The 27667-nt window shown below is 38.4% G+C and overlaps 2 protein-coding genes across 3 annotated transcripts in view; both read right to left on the bottom strand.

Moving 5' to 3' along the window:
* Window positions 1-26490, bottom strand: part of LOC132545177 (fibrillin-1-like) — a 56560-nt gene extending 30070 nt beyond the window's left edge. The window contains exons 1-6 of the mRNA XM_060208852.1: window positions 26439-26490; window positions 24466-24639; window positions 23645-23809; window positions 23139-23474; window positions 22862-22993; window positions 21412-21528 (exon numbers count right to left, since the gene is read on the bottom strand). Coding sequence (XP_060064835.1) covers window positions 21412-21528; window positions 22862-22993; window positions 23139-23474; window positions 23645-23809; window positions 24466-24639; window positions 26439-26460 — 946 coding nt within the window. The 5' untranslated portion in view covers window positions 26461-26490. The remainder of the gene's footprint in view (window positions 1-21411; window positions 21529-22861; window positions 22994-23138; window positions 23475-23644; window positions 23810-24465; window positions 24640-26438) is intronic.
* On the bottom strand, window positions 1749-15469 carry LOC132545178 (gastrula zinc finger protein xFG20-1-like). Of its 2 annotated transcripts, none has more exons than XM_060208853.1 (2): window positions 15318-15469; window positions 1749-6485 (listed from the first exon to the last, which is right to left on the bottom strand). In XM_060208853.1, exon 2 carries the CDS (start codon window positions 6476-6478, stop codon window positions 3833-3835), a length of 2646 nt encoding a protein of 881 aa, XP_060064836.1. In that variant the 5' UTR covers window positions 6479-6485; window positions 15318-15469; the 3' UTR covers window positions 1749-3832. The 2 variants fall into 2 exon arrangements, with proteins under 2 accessions (XP_060064836.1, XP_060064838.1); XM_060208855.1 differs by lacking the exon at window positions 15318-15469 and adding an exon at window positions 11346-11425.
* Window positions 26491-27667: the final 1177 nt, after the last annotated feature.

Raw genomic sequence — 27667 nt, 5'->3', positions numbered from 1 at the left:
CCTCTATGATAAACATGGCTCGGGTCCTCTATGATAAACAGGGCTCGGGATCTCTATGATAAACATGGCTCGGGACCTCTATGATAAACATGGCTCGGGTCCTCTATGATAAACAGGGCTCGGGATCTCTATGATAAACATGGCTCAGGACCTCTATGATAAACATGGCTCGGGACCTCTGTGATTAACAGGGCTCGGGACCTCTATGATAAACATGGCTCTGGACCACCAGTTTATGTTCAGTAAGACATGTCATATATTAAAGACTGATATCCCGACATGACAGAAGATAACGTGATGTCGGATAGTTTCTACATCATACCAGAATTTACCAATGTAATACCGGAAATAAATGTCCTGACGGTGATCAGTAATGCCAAGTCGGTAATTAATGTCATTTAATGTGAAATAATTTATTCCAAACCAGAATTAAATGTCCTAAAGGAATGACATATCGAAAGTCATAACTCTGATGAAAATCCCCTATAATTCAATGCCTTAAACCACCAACGCTGTGCGGGAAGTTAACATCTGAAAGGAAATGCCATACTTTAATGACAGTGTTTATCTATATCTACTTCAGGTGAGCAGCGGTCGATAATCATGATGTGATTAATTGATTCTATAATTATCTACAATATAATTTCCTTGTTTGCAGTAATTCTCCACCACATCGACACTAACTACATCAATAGTTTTGACATATTGTGGTTGACTGTTCCGAATGATTACAAAGGTTCTTTCCTCGACAAGATCACGATATTTCTTCACACAAGTTTCCCGAGAAAGAAAATATTTCCTTTTGAAATGGCAAGTTATGTGCAAATTGATCACTATTTCCCTGAGTAATGGTGAGAATCTATACTTGGCAAGAATAGGTAGACGACCAGTTCATCAACTTGGTATCGTAATTTTGAGTCTGGTATACAAACAGACTGTTTTTAAGAGAAGGCACAAATAACGTAAAATATCACCGTCAGCTGCCAAATTAATAACGGAAGTAACCAATTTCATAACGGAAGTTACCAAAACAATAACGGAAATAACAAAAGTCAACAAGGAAATAACCAAAGTCATAACGGAAGTTACCAATTTCATAACGGAAGTTACCAAAACAATAACGGAAATAACAAGAGTCAACAAGGAAATAACCAAAGTCATAACGGAAGTTACCAATTTCATAGCGGAAGTTACCAAAACAATAACGGAAGTAACCAAAGTCAGCACGGAAATAATGGAAGGAACAAAATTTTATTTTATCGAGTTATCGAAGTCTTAGCGGAAGCAACTTAAGTCGTACCTGGGCCCGTATTCACGAAACCATTCTCATGCTCAAGCATAGATTTTGTGCTCAAGCAAACTTTTTTTATAATTCTCCTAAATCATATAAAATAATACAAATGTCAGATATAAGCATGGAACATAACTTTGACTTGAAATCCTTTCAAAATTGTTTATAAATCTTTGGTAAAATCAGCCTTATTTATCAATTTTTAACTTAAACAAGACATAAGGCTTGAGCACAAAAAGAAGGGTTTCATGAATACGGGCCCTGCAGATGTAGACTGGCTACCAGCACTTTTAAGTTTCGTAGAGAGTTATCTAGCCATATCTGGTTAATAGGTTTTCTTCCTTTTGTCTAAAACGTAAGTCTCCTTTTTATTTATATAATTAAGTTTCAAGTGACTGGGCTATTTTAAACGGGTGTACGATCCATTGATCCAGAATCACAACAAATGTGACTAGCATCGGGTGAACTGCTCTTTAATATAAACTTCAACAAGCCATGGAAAACATATACATACATTGATTGCCTGACTGAAAACACAAATCAAATTGGTGACACTCAAATCACAGCACTCTGCTTATTAATCGTCGTATACACGTAACTCTGGGTGTCTATATACTCACGGTGGTTCGTTGTATTTCTTCCGATTTTAGATTTAATGGAAATGTGAAAAGAAGATATAGCTGAAATCCTCAAACAGGAAAAACATGGCTGAATACAAAATCACTTGACAAATATAGAAATATAAAAATACAGTTCATTAATCTCTCAGTAAGGCACACTTGCTCGGAAATAGGTCTACACGTAAATATGTCACATGCCTTGTACCACAATCAACCAGTCAACAAAACATTTATAATATATACTAATGGCAGACAATAATTGTAAGTCTCCTGATTATACAGCATATTGGGAACTAAGACGGATAAGACGGACGTGGAAGACTAAACAGCGTGAATCAAATTTACAAGGCGTGAATATCGTCATAATTGAATTGTGAAACTCAGAAAATATCGAGTGAATGATGGTAACGCCAGTAAACCCTAAACATCGCAATGGAACTAAAGTAAATCTTATCACTTCTGTTAACAAGACAATGAGAGTACTGTACACCTTAGTCATAGCGAGTACTGTACACCTTAGTCATAGCGAGTACTGTACACCTTAGTCATAGCGAGTACTGTACACCTTAGTCATAGCGAGTACTGTACACCTTAGTCATAGCGAGTACTGTACACCTTAGTCATAGCGAGTACTGTACACCTTAGTCATAGCGAGTTCTGTACACCTTAGTCATAGCGAGTACTGTACACCCTAGTCATAGCGAGTACTGTACACCATAGTCATAGCGAGTACTGTACACCTTAGTCATAGCGAGTACTGTACACCTTAGACATAGCGAGTACTGTGCACCTTTGTCATAGCGAATACTGTACACCTTAGTCATAGCGAGTACTGTACACCTTAGTCATAGCGAGTACTGTACACCTCAGTCATAACGAGTACTGTACACCTTAGACATAGCGAGTACTGTACACTTTAGTCATAGCGAGTACTGCAAACCTTAGTCACAGCGTGTACTGTACACCTTAGACATAGCGAGGACTGTACACCTTAGATATAGCGAGTACGGTACACCTCAGTCATAGCGAGTACTGTACAACTTAGTCATAGCAAGTACTGCAAAACTTAGTGATAGCGTGTACTGTACACCTTAGTCATAGCGAGTACTGTACACCTTAGACATAGCGAGTACTGTACACCTTAGACATAGCGAGTACTGTACACCTTCGACATAGCCTCTACTGGTACTGTATCTTTTAGACATTATGAATACTTTCATTTTAGAAAAAGCGAGTACTATACACCTTAGGCAGAGCGAGTACTGTACACCTTAGACATAGCGAGTACTGTACACCTTAGTCATAGCGAGTACTATACACCTTAGTCATAGCGCGTACTGTACACCTTAGACATAGCGAGTACTGTACACCTTAGGCATAGCGAGTACTGCACACCTTAGTCATAGCGAGTACTGCACACCTTAGTCATAGCGAGTACTGTACACCTTAGACATAGCGAGTACTGTACACCTTAGTCATAGCGAGTACTGTACACCTTAGACATAGCGAGTACTGCACACCTTAGTCATAGCGAGTACTGTACACCTTATACGACAAAGTGAATGCTGTATGTATACCTTAAGAGTTAGCGAGTGCTGCAAAGCTTAAACATAGAGAGAAACGCTAAAATTCTCAAATGAATTACGAAAAATCTTGACTTGCGAGTAAACCAAGTAAATTAATTGACCATCGCAATCAGATAAATTACACACACGGGTGTTAAATATATTTTATGATCAATTATCTAATAAAATTGCGTGAAAAAAAGCTTGTAGCATAGATAAATAGCAAAAACGATTTCGTTAATAAAACCAACAAAGTCCCACAGGCACATGCATAATATAACACTAACGGAAAACAAGGAAAAGGTGAACACAGTTTAAACGAAGAAACGACCACGTCAGCGCACTCAAGTTCTTCCTTATTTTCTGTGCGTCTTCAGGTGGCGCTCAAGGTCGTTGTGCCAAGCGAATGTCATGGCGCACTTTGTACACGAGAAAGGCTTCACTTCGGCATGCCTAGTGGTACGGTGGTATTTCAGATCGTCACCCCGGAAGAAAGACTTTGTGCACAGTTCACACTTGAATGGGCGTTCCCCTGTGTGATAGCGCACATGCCGATCTCTGTTAGGTTTGGACGTAAATGTTTTGCCACAGTACTCACACAAGAAGCGCCGATGCATCGCGTTATTATGTTTATCATAGGATTCAAAATCGGTAGACACGTCACCACAGACGTCACATGTAAATGATTCCTCGTTTTTAAACAGAGAAACAGGCGTTACGACTCGTTCAAATCCAGGAGAACGCACATTCAGCTTTATAGAGGGCGACGGTTGTATGACCAACTTTTTCTCGAGGTCCCCATTCTGTGGAAAAACGGGACCATTGTCAACCTGTTCCGGTTGTGAAGTCACTGATGAGTGAGGTGATGCAGTACCAACTCTGGAAATAAAGTTCTCTGGCGACTGAGAGTTGTCAACGGTCATCTCGTCCGAGTCCGAGTCTCGCTCCTGCTTGACGACAACGCTACGGTAGGTACTATCCCCAAGTTTGATCCTGACCGTCGTTTTACGAGATGATTTCGTCACAGTAGTCAACAAAGATGTCTGGTCAGTAGTTGGCCCAGGGCTACCAGTGTGGCATGTTGTTGCTGGCGTATCAGTGGTGGTAGTTTTGGGCGCAGTAGATTCGTCAGACGTTCCAACCTTTGTGTGTTCTTTAGTATCTCCGTCGTCCGAGTAGGGCGACGAGTCATCTGTCGACATCTCGTGTGTTCTCGTTATGTGTTCCGTTAGTATGTCCTCGGTCTCAAATCCCTGTTGACATTCTGTACACCAGTATTGGCTTGAACTATCAGAAGCAAGAGTTTCCTCCCCTTTGATAAAATCTGACGTGTATTCGACATCCGTCTGATCAATGCACATCGCGGCTACTTCCTGTTTCGATACTGAATTTGGTTCTTCCGATGAATGACTGTGAACGCTGATGGGGGCATTCTCCTCCTTCACTCCATGCATGAAGTAGTTGCTATGTGTGACCATATGTTCGCGAAGATTTGAAGGGTATCGAAACTGCTTCAAACAAATTGTGCACGTGTGTCGCTTAGCTTGAGCGTGCGTATGCTCGTGTTTTATGAACTGGTCGTACGTGGAACAAACTTGGCGGCAGAAGCAGCAATGGTACGACGTAAAGTCGGTCTCGTAGCGATGTCTCTTCACGTGGTTGGTGTACTTGAATGGGTCGTTAAAATCAATGTCACATGCTTTGCACGCGAAGGTCCTGGCTGGGTCGTGAGTGAGAAGGTGCTTGTTGTACATAAGGGAGTTGGATCCCGTAAAGTGACACACTGAACATTGGAAAACCTTCAATTCTGGGTGGTCCTTCTTGTGGATCTGAAATTTCTGATCGTCGTCAAAACTCTCACCGCATGTTGGACAAACATGGACGAGTTTCCTTAAGTGTTCTTTTCGCATGTGCGTTTTGATTGTCTTGCGGTCCATGTATCCCTTCCCACACAAGTTACATCGGAAAGGTTTGCTGTAGTTGTGACGTATAAGGTGCCGCTTGATGTCATCCTTTCGGGTGAAACTTTCGGAACAAAGAGAACATTGGTAAGGCTTGTAGCCTGTGTGCAAGCGGATATGGCGCTTCATGTTATTTCTGCAGGTAAAGGTGTTGTAACAAATTTGGCACGTGAAAACATTATGTACGTTGAGGTTGTGATGAACGAACGCCGGTCCATCAGAAGCGACCTCTCCGCATCGTTTACAGCGAATATTTTTTGCAGGAAGAGACGCCACAGACGTAACACTAGTTGTAGTGTTCACATTTACAACTTTAGGATTGTCACTTGTCAGCGGCCGCGAGCTTGTATTCATCTTGGGATTTTTTCTTGCATTGGCTACAAGTTTTTGAGCCATGAGTCGATGCACAATGGGCTTTCTCAATGGAACACTGTGTCCAGAAATTAAAGATCTACTCGCCGATTGTTGTCGAGGATCAAACTTCTTCTCATCCTCGTCATAATCGTCGTCCATCTCTTCTAGTTCTGAATCAACGGGCGCGCTACCAAACTCATTGCTGGACGACATGCTAGAAGGTGTTTCTTGGGGTGACATGTCGCCATCTCCTGGTGGCGCAAGTTCTGAGTCGGCGACAGCAGGATAACCATCAGGCCATGCTTTCTGCACCGTCTTTGTGAACTTGCCTGAGTTAGGACTACGTAACCTGTTACTAGAGTCACCAGAGGGCAGTTGCTGGGACCGGAAGTTTTCAGAATAGCCCTTGCGTTGTATGATATTGGTGACGCGGGGTTGTTTCTCAAAACGCTCAATTGAACCATCCTCGTCACACAAACTGTCATTGTTCGGTACGGCCGACTCGTCCCGAATCTTTTGAAAGAACTCATGTACTTTGATGACGATCTGTTGGGATTCGTTCTCTAGTGTGATGCTGATGATACCATCAACCTCGAGGTTGTGGCGGAAGGACACCGTCTCCTTACATAGGGTCAATATAGACTGCTTCAGCAGGCGGGCTACAAGGTCCTTCTCCTTATTCGACATCTTGAACCTAGAAAAGAAAATGACACACGTTATTTGTCGACCTAAATCTGGGTCATAGGGATATTCTTAAAAAGCACTTTTTATTTACGACAATTGCAAACAAGGTCTACGTGCAATATGAATGACTCTTGTTGGACCGGACGGAAGCGCACAAAGCGTCTAACTGTTGGAGGAATTCTGGGGAATCCATGTTGTCATGTACCTTACCTAATAACCTTTTCGCGTGCGACTGAGAAATCTTACCTAAGTCGTCTACAGTGTAGGTGAAATACGAATGTATTCTCACTGGTGCCTACTGACCACAAGAACCAGGGACCCTGTCGTTTATGCAGCAGTGACGGACAAACCGGTCGAACCAATGAACGAAGTACACGGTTCGTTTTAGTTCTGGACTGTTTTCAGGGGCTATTCCTTAACGCTTTGACTGAGGGGCCCAGGCGGTACCAAGATGGCGGATTGGGTTGGAAAGTAAACAAATGCAGTTGGAACTTTGCAGAATTCGATGATAATCCTATTTCTACATATGTTAACATCGGTACAAAGAAATTATAAATTCAAACATTGTTATATATGATAAATAACTGCCGAAACTGACGCTATTTATCTATATCATACATTATATTGCTAATATGAATCACAACCTCATACTTGCAACACCAACTTTATACGGAGCTCCGTGCTTCAAGTCGATAATTTGATAAGAATGGACGCATTATCCCTATTGCGTTCGTCTTGCATATTAAATCATTAAAATAAGATAATGCTATGTTGTTGAGTAGTGTGTTGTATTCAAATGATTTAATGATAATGATATTCTTGTTCAATATCATATAGAGCTTCGAAAAGAAATGACAGGGCCTGCATAATCTTGTTTTAAAAAGTAACTTCATGATCAATTCAGTCATACTTAAAAAATTGGTTGATGTATAACTTCTTTTATTTAATTTTATGTTGTTAATTGAAAAAAGTAGGATTTCAATTACCTTTTAAGAGTAAATTGAGATGAAGGAAATGGAAACTTGTACTAGAGACATAAGTCTGATAAATAAAGTATACACAGTTGTGTAGGGTACACTCTTCAAACTTATTTCACGCATGGATGACGTTGATTTACTACAATAAAATCAATCAACAAAATAAATAGAAATTACAGCATTTACTCATAATACACATACTGATTATATGCCATTTAATAAGAAAATTTTCTTATAAAACTGAATTGAATTTTTTATTTCTCATTAGTGATGTCTTCCATCAACCACAGGTCTAAAGACATACTATTATGGTACTCTGTCAAGAAAATAGAAAAAGAGTTTCTGATATGTAACTGTCTTATATATTAGAAAAAAAACGAAACAAACTACAAGCACACCAATACCAAAGAAATCCCTTGATGTGTAGTGATAACGGAGGCAGCGAGTAACATTATTCCAGGTGTGTACATATGGTTACAAATGGTATCGAGGCTTCTGAACTGGCACTACAATATACTGAAGGAAATACACCCCAGATAGAGATTAACCAGACTAGTCGCTTTACGTAGTGACCCCGGACATTTGAGGCCAGGTGAAGCCAAGGTTTCACACCTATAAGGAAACAGGCAAGCGGATACTGTTTACACCACCAAAATGGGCAAGTTATTGTTCAATACATATGTCGCTTGAGCTTCAAGCACCTGGGTGTCAAATGAAGTTCTGTTCAGTAACACACAGATATTACCCTTTGTCTCATTGTCTTAAAATAATTATGTAAAATTAAAAAACAAACAAACAAAACAAAACTGCGGGTCGATAATGCGTAGTTATACATTGGAAAATTGATAAATCTTCATCTTTTTATGCTATTGACAAAACATGATGATATTAAGCCAATTAAAGATGAAGAGACCGGTTACACGATGGCTTCAGTAAATCTATGTATACTAGTGAAATAATTCACATGATTCCACTCTATAACCTTCAGTGTGGGTAAATATTATATACACATTTTAACAGACTTTGTATTGATAAGAACCAGAACAGTAGAATCAAATATCTATATTGCTAGCAAGATAGCAACACCTACATATTTCACTATCCTATCACCGGAAACAGTTTAAATATACACAAATTGATCATGATTTCAAAATCACAAAGTGTACTGCCAATCTTCCTTGTTTCGGATCATTCATGTATGACATATACAACTCTCCAACACATTTCAGTAATATATGACATATGATCTCCCACACGTTTATCTATAACATATAACACCATTTTACGTAGATCGGCATCTCCCTAACGTGTATCTATACATATAACATTATTGTACGTAGATCGTTATCTCCCTCACGTGTATCTATAACATTATTGTACGTAGATCGTTATCTCCCTCACGTGTATCTATAACATATAACATTATTGTACGTAGATCGGCATCTCCCTCACGTGTATCTATAACATATAACATTATTGTACGTAGATCGGCATCTCCCTCACGTGTATCTATAACATATAACATTATTGTACGTAGATCGTTATCTCCCTCACGTGTATCTATAACATATAACATTATTGTACGTAGATCGTTATCTCCCTCACGTTTATCTATAACATATAACACCATTTTACGTAGATCGGCATCTCCCTAACGTGTATCTATACATATAACATTATTTTACGTAGATCGGCATCTCCCTCACGTGTATCTATAACATATAACATTATTGTACGTAGATCGTTATCCCCCTCACGTGTATCTATAACATTATTGTACGTAGATCGTTATCTCCCTCACGTGTATCTATAACATTATTGTACGTAGATCGTTATCTCCCTCACGTGTATCTATAACATTATTGTACGTAGATCGTTATCTCCCTCACGTGTATCTATAACATATAACATTATTGTACGTAGATCGTTATCTCCCTCACGTGTATCTATAACATATAACATTATTGTACGTAGATCGTTATCTCCCTCACGTGTATCTATAACATTATTGTACGTAGATCGTTATCTCCCTCACGTGTATCTATAACATATAACATTATTGTACGTAGATCGTTATCTCCCTAACGTGTATCTATAACATATAACATTATTGTACGTAGATCGTTATCTCCCTCACGTGTATCTATAACATATAACATCATTGTACGTAGATCGGCATCTCCCTAACGTGTATCTATACATATAATATTATTGTATGTAGATCGGCATCTCCCTCACATGTATCTATAACATATAACATTATTGTACGTATATCGTTATCTCTCTCACGTGTATCTATAACATATAACATTATTGTGTATCTATAACATTATTGTACGTAGATCGTCATCTCCCTCACGTGTATCTATAACATATAACATCATTGCTCGAAGATCGGCATCTCCCTAACGTGTATCTATAACATTATTGTACGTAGATCGTCATCTCCCTCACGTGTATCTATAACATTATTGTACGTAGATCGGCATCTCCCTAACGTATATCTATAACATATAGCATTATTGTACGTAGATCGGCATCTCCCTAACGTGTATCTATAACATTATTGTACGTAGATCGGCATCTCCCTAACATGTATCTATAGCATTATTGTACGTAGATCGGCATCTCCCTCACGTGTATCTATAACATTATTGTACGTAGATCGGCATCTCCCTCACGTGTATCTATAACATTATTGTACGTAGATCGGCATCTCCCTAACATGTATCTATAGCATTATTGTACGTAGATCGGCATCTCCCTCACGTGTATCTATAACATTATTGTACGTAGATCGACATCTCCCTAACGTGTATCTATAACATATAACATTATTGTACGTATATCGTTATCTCTCTCACGTGTATCTATAACATAGTATACAGCTCTATTCCCACGCGGGTGTCTCCCACACCATTGATAAATCTACATGCGAGTCCCGCGTCCTGTCCTCATAGAATTTGTATAAATACTTGATTTTTACATTGTGGGACCCATTGTATTAGGAATAAAGTTGAAAAGGACGCATGGAAATTTAATTGTAAATTGATCACTGCACACGTGAATCACATAACGTAGATCTCCCTCTCCCCTACGTAATCAATTTTATATTTTATAATAAAACAGATCTGAAGTATCAGAAACTCGTATATTTTAACCAAAAAGAAAGGGTTTGCTTGGGCGATACCTACATCATGACGAGAAATTTGACACGGATTACTTGTTCAGACAGTGACCTCTGTGGTGAAACATGTTTCTCGGGAAACTGATAAACAGACTGGTTTCGTGGTTGTGACCGTGGCATGACATTTCACTTCACATGATCGGAATGGTGTGTGACGGGTTCCCTGCATGTTGTTCATTGGGGTAACAACAAATTACAACAAAGAGTGTCTGTCATAAAAGGAACCAGGCTGTTCACGGGACCCGGCAAACAAACGAGTAAACTGTGTCTCCACTCACACCCTCTTCCCCGCCTAAACAAGAACCAAAGTCCGCGAGTTTCGAATATGCACCCCCCCCCCCAAAAAAAAAAAACATGACACAAACGGTCACGTGTTACGACAGTGTCCCCAAAGACATGACACAAACGGTCACGTGTTACGACAGTGCCCCCCAAAGACATGACACAAACGGTCACGTGTTACGACAGTGCCCCCCCAAAGACATGACACAAACGGTCACGTGTTACGACAGTGTGCCCCAAAGACATGGCACAAACGGTCACGTGTTACGACAGTGCCCCCCAAAGACATGACACAAACGGTCATGCTTTACAATTACGTATCGTACAAATAACTTTCGTCTTCTAGTAATAGATTTAAACTGCAATTAAGGTTTCTTTTGGTTTTGAAATAAAAGTATTAATAATCGGCAAAAACAGACATTACCTGATACTTCACAGAAGCCCTGGGTTACAGTTCAGACACACCCTAATTATAGAAACACTGGCTGATAATCCGAGGTCCGTTTGGACTTGTGTCGTCCAAGTGTTCCGTGGGAAGTGAAAGACGTACCCGTACATACATGTAGCACTCATTATATAAACCTCCACTTAAAACACAGGAACATGGAGTGTAGCTTCCTGCTGACTACAGAATAATGACATCTATATATATATAAAACTACTCTCGTGTGTGTCGACTGGATCTATTTAAAAAACGGATCTCGAGACATAATCTGCTTCCTGTTGACACTTGACAGTATCTTTTTAATTAATATCAACTGGAAGTTAAGAGGTTAAAATATTTATTACATATTGTTACTCCTATTTTTATATATTTCACGAACAAACCATGTCGGAACATGTGTTTTGATGATTTTTATACCAAGAAGTAGCTACACAGTTTCATAGTAATTGCCAAGAGCGGTTCTGTAGACGAATGGAAAACCCAGACCAGGACATAATGACGACGGGTTAAACCGGCCTGACTAAACAGGTGACAAATAACCTGGTCCGGGTGACTAAACACAGTCGATAAAGTTCGAGCTTTGTCGGAAGTGCAAACAAGCACCTTTCCCGGTAAAGACACGACCGACTAGCCAAGGATAGAGTACGCGGAAGGTTACACCCAAGTTACATAATATTTAATTCAAAACTGATTGAAATGCAAATCATTATCTGTACAATAAGATTTAATTTAAATGAATCCATGAACCAAGATATCCATAACACCACAAGTCATATATACACAAGTACGACACGTAATGTAACAGGACCACATGTCACATATACAACAGTACAACACGTTATGTAACAGGACCACAGGTCACATATACAAGTACGACACGTAATGTAACAGGACCACATGTCACATATACAAGTACGACACGTAATGTAACAGGACCACAAGTCATATATACAGAAGTACGACACGTAATGTAACAGGACCACATGTCACATATACAACAGTACAACACGTTATGTAACAGGACCACAGGTCACATATACAACAGTACAACACGTTATGTAACAGGACCACAAGTCATATATACACAAGTACGACACGTAATGTAACAGGACCACATGTCACATATACAACAGTACAACACGTTATGTAACAGGACCACAGGTCACATATACAACAGTCCGACACATAATGTAACAGGACCACAGGTCACATATACAACAGTACAACACGTTATGTAACAGGACCACAAGTCATATATACACAAGTACGACACGTAATGTAACAGGACCACATGTCACATATACAACAGTACAACACGTTATGTAACAGGACCACAGGTCACATATACAACAGTACAACACGTTATGTAACAGGACCACAGGTCACATATACAACAGTACAACACGTTATGTAACAGGACCACAGGTCACATATACAACAGTCCGACACATAATGTAACAGGACCACAGGTCACATATACAACAGTCCGACACATAATGTAACAGGACCACAGGTCACATATACAACAGTCCGACACATTATGTAACAGGACCACATGTCACTTATACAACAGTACAACACGTTATGTAACAGGACCACAGGTCACATATACAACAGTACAACACGTTATGTAACAGGACCACAGGTCACATATACAACAGTCCGACACATTATGTAACAGGACCACAGGTCACATATACAACAGTCCGACACATTATGTAACAGGACCACAGGTCACATATACAACAGTCAACAGTACACATTATGTAACAGGACCACAGGTCACATATACAACAGTCCGACACATTATGTAACAGGACCACAGGTCACATATACAACAGTCCGACACATTATGTAACAGGACCACAGGTCACATATACAACAGTCCGACACATTATGTAACAGGACCACATGTCACTTATACAACAGTAGGATATGTTATGTAACAGGACCACAGGTCACATATACAACAGTACAACACGTTATGTAACAGGACCACATGTCACTTATACAACAGTAGGATATGTTATGTAACAGGACCACAGGTCACATATACAACAGTACAACACGTTATGTAACAGGACCACAGGTCACATATACAACAGTACAACACGTTATGTAACAGGACCACAGGTCATATATACAACAGTCCGACACATAATGTAACAGGACCACAGGTCACATATACAACAGTCCGACACATTATGTAACAGGACCACAGGTCACATATACAACAGTACAACAAGTTATATAACATGACCACAGGTCACATATACAACAGTCCGACACGTTATATAACAGGACCACAGGTCGCATATACACAACTACGACACGTAATGTAACAGGACCACAGGTCACATATACAACAGTCCGACACGTTATGTAACAGGACCACAGGTCACATATACAACAGTCCGACACGTTATGTAACAGGACCACAGGTCGCATATACAACAGTCCGACACGTTGTGTAACAGGACCACAGGTCACGTATACAATAGTACGACACGTTATGTAACAGGACCACAGTCACATATATACAACAGTCCGACACGTAATGTAACAAGATCACAGGTCACTTATACAACAGAACGACACGTTATGTTACAGGATCACAGGTCTTGTACTAGTATAAAGTATTCCGATACGTTAATGAGTACCGATTCCTTAGCTGCATCTTGCTCGATATCAAAGTGTAAAAAGAAAGAAAATGATGTCACGCGCCGTCCCAGCTGGGACTCGGTCAAGGAACCCCTCACTCCCCAGTCCTGGACACCTTTATCGCCAGACTATAGGGAAATGCTTATCTTTATAATTTTTAAGACCGGGGATTGTAGGCAATACGTGTGCATGAATACGGAAAAATCTTGATGAACACAGAACATTTACCGGGGACAATTGGAACTTGAACCACGTACAGCCGACTTTGCCAGAGAGCGCATCTGTATCGGTAGATAGAGAGCATGGTTATACGGACTCGTGTGTCATCTTACTACCTTTAAAGTTATACTATCCAACGGTCACACTACACCCCTTCCCTCCCAACTGTACCTCCCCTAACGTGACGGACAAGCTGTACATCGACTGGCACTCGATAATCCCACTAATTACCAGGCGTGTTTACCAGGCCAGGAATGTTCCACGGGTCCTGTGGCGTGTGTATCCTGCTCGTGTGTACACATATGTATATATACGGACAACACGTGGCCAGGTCCAACATCTGGAGATTAATCAACTACACAAGCTAGCCTCCGCTGCCGTGTAAAAATTCCAGGATCCCCTCCCTTCCTATCCGGAGAGCGGAACCGGTTCTAACGGTTTTTTAAATTGCCCATATTGAAATCGTTTTTTAAACTCTTTGTAAATATACCCACGTACAACACAGGAAAGTGTACAAAGTGTCGTCTGTAAATATGAGCCCGGCAGCCGATATCCTGTACGGCGAGCTACTCACCCAACCACGGATATATGGGACAAAGAGGCCTCCCAGCGGGGTCTATCAGCCCTTCTGCCAAATGTCGGTTCGGCCGTTAATAAAATCTTCATATTATTCCACGACATGTTATTTCAAGAATCGTCTTAAGTAGTGTCCACCATGAGTCTGGACCCAACACATACATTATTCACCTGGGGCAATAACTTGTAAACTACTCTCACTTTCTCTTAACAGTCTGACAGCATTGTGGTCACTCGGTAATGTCTAGTGACACAGTAATAAAATAAACACTCTTTTTACAATCAACATGATAATCCAGAAGTCAATACAGTATTATCTTATAACCATAATGTAAACAAAGTATAAATCGACACGATAAAACGAATACCCCGTGACGGACCCCCGAACCTCGGATTATCCTCGCCTGTGTATAGTTATCTGATCCAATAGGAATGCCAACAAGTAAAAACTCTCCCAAACTTCTCAAAACTTACACCAACATATGTTTTACTTACTTTAAAGTGACGGAAGATCCTCCAGTAAACTTTGGTTCTAGTTGTCAACTTTCAACTCCGGTAAGAACTCCAGAACTCGCGCTCGGAAGCTTTGGAGCAGACGTCAGCCCACCAGCCGACCGACAAACACCGTGTCCTTTTCCGACCCGGACGCATGGCACGTATGGTTCCTATAAATTACCGCGTATGTGTGGGGTAAAAAACGGAACGAAACCGTGAGGCAGAATAAACAGGGACACACATGTGTCAAGTTATCGGGAGTTTATGCGGGACTCAGACCGACCTGTTAGGCGGAGATGAGACGGCAAAGGGAAATGTATAATCTTTATCTGTATATAGAGGAAACGTGAGTCAAACCTTACGGTGTCAACTTTTTCATAATGTAACATCGTGAAAACTTAGTCAGATTACTAACATATACATCAAATATCGTTTAGCATATTTGAATGTAGTTCCAACAAAGACGCACGCCGTATATTTATAAATATAAAAGTAAAAACCTACAGAGCATATCTAGGTTTCCTTAGCACTTAGTGGTAGGCCCCTGTAGTTACCAAATTATGCCTCGAATGGATACTGGTTACTCGAAGTAATTATAGTTTAAACAAACGAAATAATACATGTATAGATAAAAGCTCGCCTATCTAGGGATCAATTTAAAGTTCAAACAAAAGCTGTTATTACTAATTACTAGCATTTTACGACAGAGATAAAAAAAAAAAAAAAAAACTCAGGACAGACTTCACACAAACACCAAGAAAAACTTCACACAAACACTCATTAATGATAAGAACCTACCAAAAAGTTTATACAGCACTCCGTAACAGGTAAAAGTAACACTCATTAACAAGTAAAAGTTTATACAGCACTCATTAACAGGTAAATGTTTATACAACACTCATTAACAGGTAAAAGTAACACTCATTAACAGGTAAAAGTTTATACAACACTCATTAACAGGTAAAAGTTTATACAGCACCCATTAACATGTAAAAGTTTATACAGCACCCGTTCCCATGTAAAAGTTTATACAGCACCCATTAACAGGTAAAAGTTTATACAGCACCCATTGACATGTAAAAGTTTATACAGCACCCATTAACATGTAAAAGTTTATACAGCACCCGTTCCCATGTAAAAGTTTATACAGCACCCTTTAACAGGTAAAAGTTTATACAGCACCCATTGACATGTAAAAGTTTATACAGCACCCATTAACATGTAAAAGTTTATCCAACTCTCCTTAATGGATAAAAGTTAACACAAACATTTAGAAACGGGCAAAAACTCACAAAACAGTCATTAACTGGTAAAAGTTCACACTAAATATTCATTATCGAGTAAACGTTCTCGTTAAAATATTAATTAATAAGGATAAATTTGCGTTAAACAGGTCATTCATGACTAGAAGTTCACATAAACATTCATTCATGAGTAAAAGTTCACATACACATTCGTTAACAGGTAAAAGTTCACATAAAATTTCATTAACAGGTAAAAGTTCACATAAACATTGATTAACAGGTAAAAGTTCACATAAACATTCATTAACAGGTAAACGTTCATTAACAGGTAAAAGTTCATACAAACATTGATTAACAGGTAAAAGTTCACATCAACATTCATTAACAGGTAAAAGTTCACATCAACATTCATTAACAGGTAAACGTTCATTAACAGGTAAAAGTTCATACAAACATTGATTAACAGGTAAAAGTTCACATCAACATTCATTAACAGGTAAAAGTTCACATCAACATTCATTAACAGGTAAAAGTTCACATAAACATTCGTTAACAGGTAAAAGTTCACATAAACATTGATTAACAGGTAAAAGTTCACATCAACATTCATTAACAGGTAAACGTTCACATAAACATTCATTAACAGGTAAAAGTTCACATACACATTCGTTAACAGGTAAAAGTTCACATAAAATTTCATTAACAGGTAAAAGTTCACATAAACATTGATTGACAGGTAAAAGTTCACATAAACATTCATTAACAGGTAAACGTTCATTAACAGGTAAAAGTTCATACAAACATTGATTAACAGGTAAAAGTTCACATCAACATTCATTAACAGGTAAAAGTTCACATCAACATTCATTAACAGGTAAACGTTCATTAACAGGTAAAAGTTCATACAAACATTGATTAACAGGTAAAAGTTCACATCAACATTCATTAACAGGTAAAAGTTCACATCAACATTCATTAACAGGTAAAAGTTCACATAAACATTCGTTAACAGGTAAAAGTTCACATCAACATTCATTAACAGGTAAAAGTTCACATCAACATTCATTAACAGGTAAACGTTCATTAACAGGTAAAAGTTCATACAAACATTGATTAACAGGTAAAAGTTCACATCAACATTCATTAACAGGTAAAAGTTCACATCAACATTCATTAACAGGTAAAAGTTCACATAAACATTCGTTAACAGGTAAAAGTTCACATAAACATTGATTAACAGGTAAAAGTTCACATAAGCATTCATTAACAGGTAAAAGTTCACATAAACACTCCCATCAACGATTTCTTGGTTGATAAAATCAGACATTCATTGAGGTTGTTTTCTATTCCGTGTGTGTAAATCACAAAAATTACAAACATGCCACCAACATGTATATTCGCTATATAACACCTGTCTGGTTTTGTCAAGTGAAGCTTAACCATTAAGCATATGTACGTTTAAATATCCACAAAGACTTTCAACGAAAAAAATCGACAGGAGACATGCAAATTAATCTCATTATGTAAACTTTACTAAAAACACATCATGAGTTTTGTCAGCTTCATTTCCAACTTCGTCGTCACGGTCATTGTTATCTTTGTCTCTAACTTAGTCATAGCCAATGGTCTTCCTTACTGATAATGTTAATGGACTTTGTCTCTAGCTTAGTCACAGATAATGGACTTTGTCTCTAACTTAGTCACAGATAATGGACTTTGTCTCTAACTTAGTCACAGATAATGGACTTTGTCTCTAACTTAGTCAAAGATAAAGGACTTTGTCTCTAACTTAGTCATAGATAAATGACTTTGTCTCTACCTTAGTCACAGATAAAGGACTTTGTCTCTAACTGAGTCACAGATAATGATCTTCCTCACAGATAATGTTAGTGTACTTTGTCTCTAACTTTGCAACAGATAATGTAAATAGATTTTGTCTCTAATCTTAGTCATAGCCAATGGTCTTCTTCACAGATAATGTTTGTGTACTTTGTCTTTAACTTAATCACAGATAATGGACTTTGTCTCTAACTTAGTCACAGATGATGGACTTTGTCTCTAACTTAGTCACAGATAATGGACTTTGTCTCTAACTTAGTCACAGATAATTGACTTTGTCTCTAACTTAGTCACAGATAATGGACTTTGTCTCTAACTTAGTCACAGATAATGGACTTTGTCTCTAACTTAGTCACAGATAAAGGACTTTGTCTCTAACTTAGTCACAGACAAAGGACTTTGTTTCTAACTTAGTCATAGATGATGGACTTTTTCTCTAACTTAGTCATAGATAAAGGACTTTGTCTCTAACTGAGTCACAGATAATGGACTTTGTCTCTAACTTAGTCATAGATAATGGACTTTGTCTCTAACTTAGTCACAGATAATGGACTTTGTCTCTAACTTAGTCACAGATAATGGACTTTGTCTCTAACTTAGTCACAGATAATGGACTTTGTCTCTAACTTAGTCACAGATAATGGACTTTGTCTCTAACTTAGTCATAGATAATGGACTTTGTCTCTAACTTAGTCATAGATAATGGACTTTGTCTCTGAGTCATAGCTAATGATCTTCCTCACTGATAATGTTAGTGTACTTTATCTTTATCTTAATCATAGCCAATGGTCTTCCTTATTGATAATGTTAATGGACTTAGTCTCTAGCTCAGTCTCAGTTAATGGCAATGGATTTTGTGTCTAGCTTATTCACATTTAATTATTTTCCTCAAGTGTTGTGCGCTATCTCTATACATTTACTATCAGTTTCAATAGAGTTACCTCCCTTACGTCCCGACAACCATACTGGGCTGAACTAATAAATTATTGAGTCGGAATGTGTGTTATGCTTCACATGTAAATAAGACTTTCACTCTGCCTTCTCAATGTCTTTTTACAGCCTCAATGTGATTCATTTTTCAAATATCAGAGTCAGAGTGATAATGTATCTTGCTGCGCGTCTCTATATGTACTGTTGCACGTCTCTATATGTTTTCCTACAGGTCATAATGTGTCTTGATACACATCTCAATGTGTCTTGCCGCATGTCCCAACATGTCTTACTGCTTGTCTCAATGTGTCTTACTGCACGTCCCAATGTGTCTTGTCGCACGTCCTAATTTGTCTATATCCAGTGGAGTAAGGTATACATGAATCAGTCAGTCTGTCTGTTGGTCTGTCTGTGTGTCTGTCTGTTTGTTTGAAGAAAAAAGGAAAACGCCACCTAAACTTGTGAACTAATGAAAACTACGCGAGTGTGTTTGGGCCCACCTGTGGATGTGCATGCATTTTTAGCAGTAATTTTTGTTTGGTTGCAACGATAAACAGGTCACTGTATACTTTTTGTTTTAAAGAAATGACCAATAGGTCATCAGTCGTTATATCAATTCTATAATTTGACACATCAGGTGTTTCCAGAACCATTACTATGGAGGCATATTGGAGTCTTCTGATTGGTCAAAATTGAGATATTGCCCGCTTGTTCTGCATATTTCTATAAAAGGGTTTTGAAGAATAGTAATTACAGTAGAGATATTTTCCAAAACATCTGATGTCATTTGGTTGCTATGGTGCACTTTCTCTGATCGTTGGAATTTACGTCATTGTTAATATACAGAAATATTTCTGGCCATATGACGATGTGCATGCCAGTGTTATTGTCATTATTATTGTGAGAAAAGTTTGGTCGCCTAGGTAACCCGGCCACTATATATGTATGATATTGTGTAGTGGCCCACAGCTTCTATAACATGTGGTAAGGAGTTAGGGCATGACAAGATAATGGTTAATATCTAGGAAATAAAGGTCATACATAAAAAGTGGAGGTTATGGGGACTGAAAATTAAAAAAAAAATTACAAACTCTGGAGGTATTATTATCTCCAGGAAGGCAGTTTATTACAGTGACCTCGGTGATCATTTTCTGTTACCTTATATGTAGCCCAAGTTACCCCTGTGCCCTACACCCGAAGTTGGACATATTGATATATGTCTGATGTAGAGCTGCAACATGCCCTGTTGTAGTTCTTATTATAATAACAACGTTTAATGTAATAATTATTACCCCTTCATCAATATATGGATTAATATGTTATGTGCCGTTAACTCTCGGGGTATAGACGAAATAACCCGGCCGTGACAAAACTTGACCAACTTACATACTTCGAATAACGAGAAATTGATCTATCTAAAAACTGCTCATTTTTTCACTCACCGTTCTATTCCGTCTTTGCAAACAACGACGTTCTTCCGTTCAAAATTTCCGACGGGACGAAAATAGTTGTACTGATTAGGAATATATATTATATATTTAGATATGACCAGGTCGGGGTTGAGATGTAAGAAGAGATATATGACATCCTACTTATGTTATATTTGATAAGCAGTGATATTTACAGAAGATTCCTTCAGTAACTAATTGACATTTACACTCCCCAAATCTCGCGATTATCCCAACTCTCAAGACAACTCCAAATCTCACAATAACTACAAATCTCGCGATACCGATTTCAGAAGCACATGTAAGCAAATAACTAAATACATTAAGCAGATACTAAATATGAGCAAAGTAACCTCTAATTGACCTTTGGCCTTGATGTCAAGCACAGATTTTTTTTGGTGTTATATGTCATCTCTTTGCAACAGCCATAGTGATGTATACATGTATTCTATGCCAAAATGAACAGGCGAGCGCCGAGGAATACTTTTTATTAAATTTAATTTTTTTACCAATTAAATGTTTTTTGTTTTGTTTTGTTCGTTTTTGTTTTGTTTGTTGTCTTTATCTTTTACGGGACAGTATGTCGTAATAAGGTTCTTATCAACCATTTACATTAAATCCATTCCTACTTACCTTTACAGCGTGTCCCCACTCTCTGATACCCCTCACGGCAAGTACAAATCCGCGAACCGTACGTGTTATGACACGTGTGTTCGCATCCACCATTGTCAAAAAGACACTCATTATGATCTGAAAAGGGTATACATGTCAGTTTGATAACTCGGATAAAAGACGAAACAAAATCAAGGGAATCAGAGTCTCAAAACGGGGGATATTAATATGTTATTGTTCACAACAAGCTGTCAGTTATAAGGCTCAGAATTTGTTCATATTGATTCAAGTTCACAAGGCTTAACATCAAATCTGAGGGCCATAATACTGTACTTAGCATCAAATCTGAGTGTCACAACTCTGTACTAAACATCAAATCTAAGGGCCATAACTCTGTACTTAACATCAAATCTGAGGGCCATAACTCTGTACTTAACATCAAATCTGAGGGCCATAACTCTGTACTAAACATCAAATCTAAGGGCCATAACTCTGTACTGAACATCAAATCTGAGGGCCATAACTCTGTACTTAACATCAAATCTAAGGGCCATAACTCTGTACTTAACATCAAATCTGAGGGCCATAACTCTGTACTTAACATCAGATCTGAGGGCAATAACTCTGTACTTAACATCAAATCTAAGGGCCACAACTCTGTACTTAACATCAAATCTAAGGGCCATAACTCTGTACTTAACATCAAATCTGAGGGCCATAATTCTGTACTTACTATCAAATCTAAGGGCCATAACTCTGTACTTAACATCAAATCTGAGGGTCATAATCCTGTACTTAATATCAAATCTAAGGGCCACAACTCTGTACTTAACACCAGATCTGTCCTATTGTTGAACTTATTCAAGCTCTTACCAAGTTGCATCCATTAAAAATCCTTTTATATTTACTCAAGGTATCGTGTTCAAAAGGTCCATGGTATTAAAACTTCAAAAATCGACATTTCTGTTAATAATGTCATCAAAATGTGTTCATATTTACTCACGTTATCGTGTTATAAAAAGTCAAATTGACATACTTCTACTAAGGGCGATAATTTTTGTAAATAAAGATCTAATCAGTCCCATTTTCTAAACCAGGAAACATCATGTAAATATAAGTCTGCATACATAGTTTCATCAAACTCCGTTTATATTTACTCAAGTTATTGTGTTCACAAGAAAAAGCTAACATAGGACGCACGATGCACAATGAAAAACGAAGAACGATCGCAACAAGTCACCATGGTCAATGATCAGGTGACCTTAAACTCAAAAGACTGGAGACAAAAAGGACAAATAGAAAAGACAGATCTGGAACAAAGGATAAAAGCAACTTGTAGACAAGTAGGGAAAGTAATACTATTTAAAAACAACTCAACAAGAGATAAGATATAAGATTGTGGAGGATGTCAAGTTTATTCAACAGTCTTGGTAAAATGGACGACGATCCACAAGTTGTGCAGTTTCCTTACCGAAACAGTCCCTCCCATTACTGTGGAGGAGGAATCCCCGATAACAATCACATGCGAATCTGTTCCTGATTCCTGGTACACATATCTGATGACACAGACGCCGACTTCCCTGGCACGCTGTCGACTCCAGAGCTACATAAACATATATGGTCAATAATGGATAACATTCATACATTAGTAATGTACTATAGTGAATCTAGTGAAGTACTTACACGTCACGTGTTCGCTTATGGATATGTTTTACATATATGCTGTAGCTCTGTAGAATTATACTTACGTTTTATACATTTTGGTGGAACAGTAGCAACCCACTGATAGTTCTTACAAAAGTAGTAGCGCGTGAGGTTATTTTCGATGACGTAACCTGGGTCACAAGTGTAGTTTGTGACGAGGACGTAGCTTCGCCTCCGTTGGTTATACAGGTAACGGGGGGAAGCCGTCCCGTGTTCTATTTCCGGTGGAGCTTTGTAGCGGTACCGGAAACACGTGTTGTCGCTAACACGAAGGTTTGATTCAAAGTCAATAACGGAAATGTTCAGTGCAAGTGGATCATGCACGTGTCTGCCGGGGAGGTTTCGGTTCTGAGGATCAGCTCGCGTCCTGACAGAGGACCCTGGAAATATTATAGAATGTATAGATAAACCACTTAAGTAGAAATGTGTCATTTCCCGTTATCTTCGCTCGTGTTGCAGTTATTCATTAATCTTTCCAAACAAAATGTTAAGTGTTGATACAGGTCAAATGTCAACCGATAACTAATTACTCTGACACGATAACACTTACCTACACATGCCGGAAATGGCATCGTCCAATTCTGACCGTTACAGTAAGCTTGTGTCTGTCCGATCAAATAGTGACCACGCCCACACGAGAAGTGTGCCACCGCACCATCCATCTCCAGACGCACGTGCATGTTACGGGCTACCTTCGGCGGATCACATCCAGTAGCTTAAAGCACATAAAATCTCTCACCTTGTATACACTATCTTCGTATCATAAATGGTTTCCTTTGGTTAAAATATAATTTACTTAACACTGCCGGCTACACTGGATTGATCCTTTTAGTAAAGAGGGTTAATTACTCAAAGGAGTAACACAGTTTCAAAAGAAGTCACGATTTTGATAGCTTTTTACAAAAAATGTATATGGTTTTGGTGAATAAGAAAGATACTGCATAAATAGAATGATTATAAAATGATTGGTTTATCCAATGATTCGACCCAGGATAGTTGTATTTGGGTCAATTTTTCGATACATTTTGAGTATTCAATACCAGCGAATATATCGTGTCATATCGGAATTGTAAACCAATTGAGTTTGAATATGTAATTTTCCCCTGACATTGAGTTTCATGCTTGGAAGCTACAGACCAAATATTACATCTCTGTACTAAATGAATAATAACCGTTAAATTGATGGACCTGGTCGCAATTGAAAAGATACTATATTGTTTGGTAACACAAAACAGAGATGTCCGGGGACATTTACGATACTGCAAATAATACAAATGCATTAGTATTATAGGTGTTTTAATTTCACATAAAAAAACGTAAATAATTTCTTTTTATTTATTTGAGTCATATATATTCAGAATATGAGATTACCTACGCATTTTGGTTTCTCAATTGTCCACCTGCCTTCATCTGTAATACACGCGCCGAATGTTTCGCCGTTGGCTAAGAATCCCTCGTCACAAATGTACTCGATGAGAAGGTTGGGGCCCCATACAACAACCTGTCCGTACTCCAGACTTGAAGGGGGCGTACACACAGCCATTTCTACAGAGAACAAGAATATAGACGTTTCCATACCGACACTTACACACGAAACAATGGACACCAGGTTGTTGGTTTATATTCAGGAATTTAAAACGTGTTAATTATTGTACCGCCCAGCACACAGAGAGGAAAAAAAGGTTATCCTTAGTGGGATTTATAGAATATTTCAATCCCTGGGAAGTAAGATAGGTAGACATCAACCAGATTAAGCTGGTTAACACGAAGCTTGCCGAGTGTTTGCGACTTCAACATATTTTTCCGAGGGTTGAAATCACCTTATCTAACCAACAAAGGGGTGAATGATTTTCCTGTTACCCTGCTGGTTTTATTTGGTACTCATATGTGTTGTTGTCTCTATGCTTGGCATCGTTAACATGACGTTAGCGAATTATTACCGTGCCGTCATATCATCCTCTTGACAGTGGAATCCCCCTGTATTTGCTAATTTAATCGTCTTTCCCCTTGGGCTGAAATCCATCTATCTCGGCTGCAAGGGGTATATATACTGTGCGAGGTAAGTGAATTTTTTCTCTAAATTACATATTTGGAAACATGCAATATACAAGATGACGTCATAGTGTGTATTACGTCATAAGACAGTTTATGCCAAATGTTCAACGTTCTTCTTTAAACACAATTAATGTAGAAAAGGTAATAGAACTAACACATGAGACACCGAACTTCACTTTGATATATTCAAATGTTATCCCTTTGATAATGAGTGCCTACTTTCTGTCGGACAAACTGTCTTTCATACCTACTCTGACATTTAAGTTCGTAACAAAGAATCTAATGTTTGACCTTAAGCTTTTCGACCGGCTCAGAGAAGTCTGTGGTTACGACATGGAACTCAAATCATCACTTAAATCAATGTTAACTGACCTAGCTATGAGAAATACTTCTAAGGCGTGACTAGACAGGATAGGAGATATTATTCAAGTCTGCGTGGTTCGTGATTTGTCGACTGCTGTGCGTTATCGTAATTTTCCGCAAATACAGCTATTGGTTTTTGATATTCTAGGTAGCATCAAAATCCTTATTCGAACACAAGAGAAAAAAGTCGGTAGATCAATAGACAGAGGACAAAATCCTGTCTGACATTTTTTTCAATCTGACCAAAACACGTGCAGATTTGTCTACCGATAACCTCGAGTTCAAAAGACATAATAAGACGTTTACGGATCTAAACTTTGGGGACCATATTGTGTGTCGGTATATCAGCTTACAAATTAACACAATTGTGTTTCTACATCCTGGTATATATTTATGTATTTGTTACAAATGACAGATTTATGTATACATCTCGTTATACACATATGTAATTGTTTGCTCGCATACATCCGGTTACAAAGTGTTACGGCAACTGCACACGTGGTAATAACACAGTGATATGCGAGAGAATACATTTGTTTTTGCATCCATACAAATGTAGGAGATTGAGAAAAATGATGAGTTGAAACTCCGTTAACTACGAACACTCAAAACACTTAATACCCTTTAAAACAGATTATCACTCAAACTAACAGTTTGAAAAAGCAAAATAAAATAATCACGAATTGATTTTACTGCACGATAACTTCTGGTTTCTACCTCTCTCGATCGCTCTACACAACATTCTGGGTTTTCTTCCCCCATACTACCGTTTTATACACCATTCTGGGTTTTCCACCCCTCCTTATCTTTTTATACAGCGTTCTGGTTTTTTCGATCTATCTCTGCCCTCCTCCGCCCACCCGATATTTCAATACAAAGTTTTGGTTTTTCCAATCCCTCCTTTCGCTCTAGACCCCGTTGCTTACCTGCAGCCTCTTGAGCTGTCATAAGAAGTGTGGATAGCACAATTTCTAGCAACGTGGAGATCGCCATTTTGAATCAAGACACTTATAAAAAATTGTCCTCGTTGTAGTGGTGGTGAGAGTTACAGAAGCGGTTGGGGGAGAGTTCAATGGGAACCAAGTGGTCCACTTCCGGTTACAAGTCGGCAGTATTGAGGACATAGTCATATGTGTTTTACTTTTGTCAGTTTGATGTGTACAGCTTACACTGCATTTCATATTACTTATTCACTCGACAACTGAAACTTTTTGTCTTGCAGCTTCTTCAAATACATGATGTCCAATTGTTTGGTGTGAAATATGAAGACACCGCCGTAGTCATGTTGATGTGATGCAGAATGCTGTACTTTCTAGTCAACGTGTAAAGCTAGAGTACCACTTTCTGGTCAGTGACCTATTGTTTTATAGGGTCGCCCTTCTTGAGACGACAATGAACACTCATGAGTCATCAGTAGGGAAAACTAACATATATATGTAAATATCTTTTTTCTGAAGAACCACGAGAACCTGAATATTCTCTATGATTGAATAACGTCGTGTATGCGCTCTTTATTTGTACCCTATATGTAAATATGTTCACTAAATTATTTACATTATATCTAAATACATTATCAATTCCGTGCCCGTTTTATGCCAATTTGTTATTCTGATAGATAGAGTGTTTACGACGGTAGTGTTATATAGAAATGACCTTAGTCAATACCCACAGTTCAATATTTGATTATAAATTACAGTGCTCAAGGATCTTACGCAATAGCACCGTTCTATCTCCCGAGACTCTTCGATCATATATGATCCCACGAATTCTCAATATTTTAGCAGTCAACAAAGTAAACGAAAAAGGCCCAGAGGATGTAACTGTGTTCACAGAATTCATGAGCAAATGATGCCTTATTAACGTCTTCTTAACATTTATTATAATTTACAATCATATACCATGCTAGTGGGATCATCAAATTTCTATTCACAAATTACTGCGCATCGCTCGGATCCCCAGTCCCCAAACACATTAATGGAAATTATTGCTACATTGGTCATGTTCCATCGCGGTACTCTCCAGTGATACAACGATCGTCTTTCAAAGATGATGATGTCGACATGCACACGCGCCATTTTGGTTCTTTTGTCTGTAAATAAAAACATCAAAATTGGTAGAGCTTTATGAGAACGAGTGGTGGATCAAGCTTCACTTC

The sequence above is a fragment of the Ylistrum balloti genome, unplaced genomic scaffold, assembly GCF_031769215.1.
Source record: "Ylistrum balloti isolate Yb309-2 unplaced genomic scaffold, AGI_CSIRO_Ybal_v1 Utg369830, whole genome shotgun sequence".
In the NCBI taxonomy this organism is placed as follows: Eukaryota; Metazoa; Mollusca; class Bivalvia; order Pectinida; family Pectinidae; genus Ylistrum; species Ylistrum balloti.
Note: the sequence above shows the minus strand (reverse complement) of the source record. Positions and strands in the feature narration are given on the sequence as shown.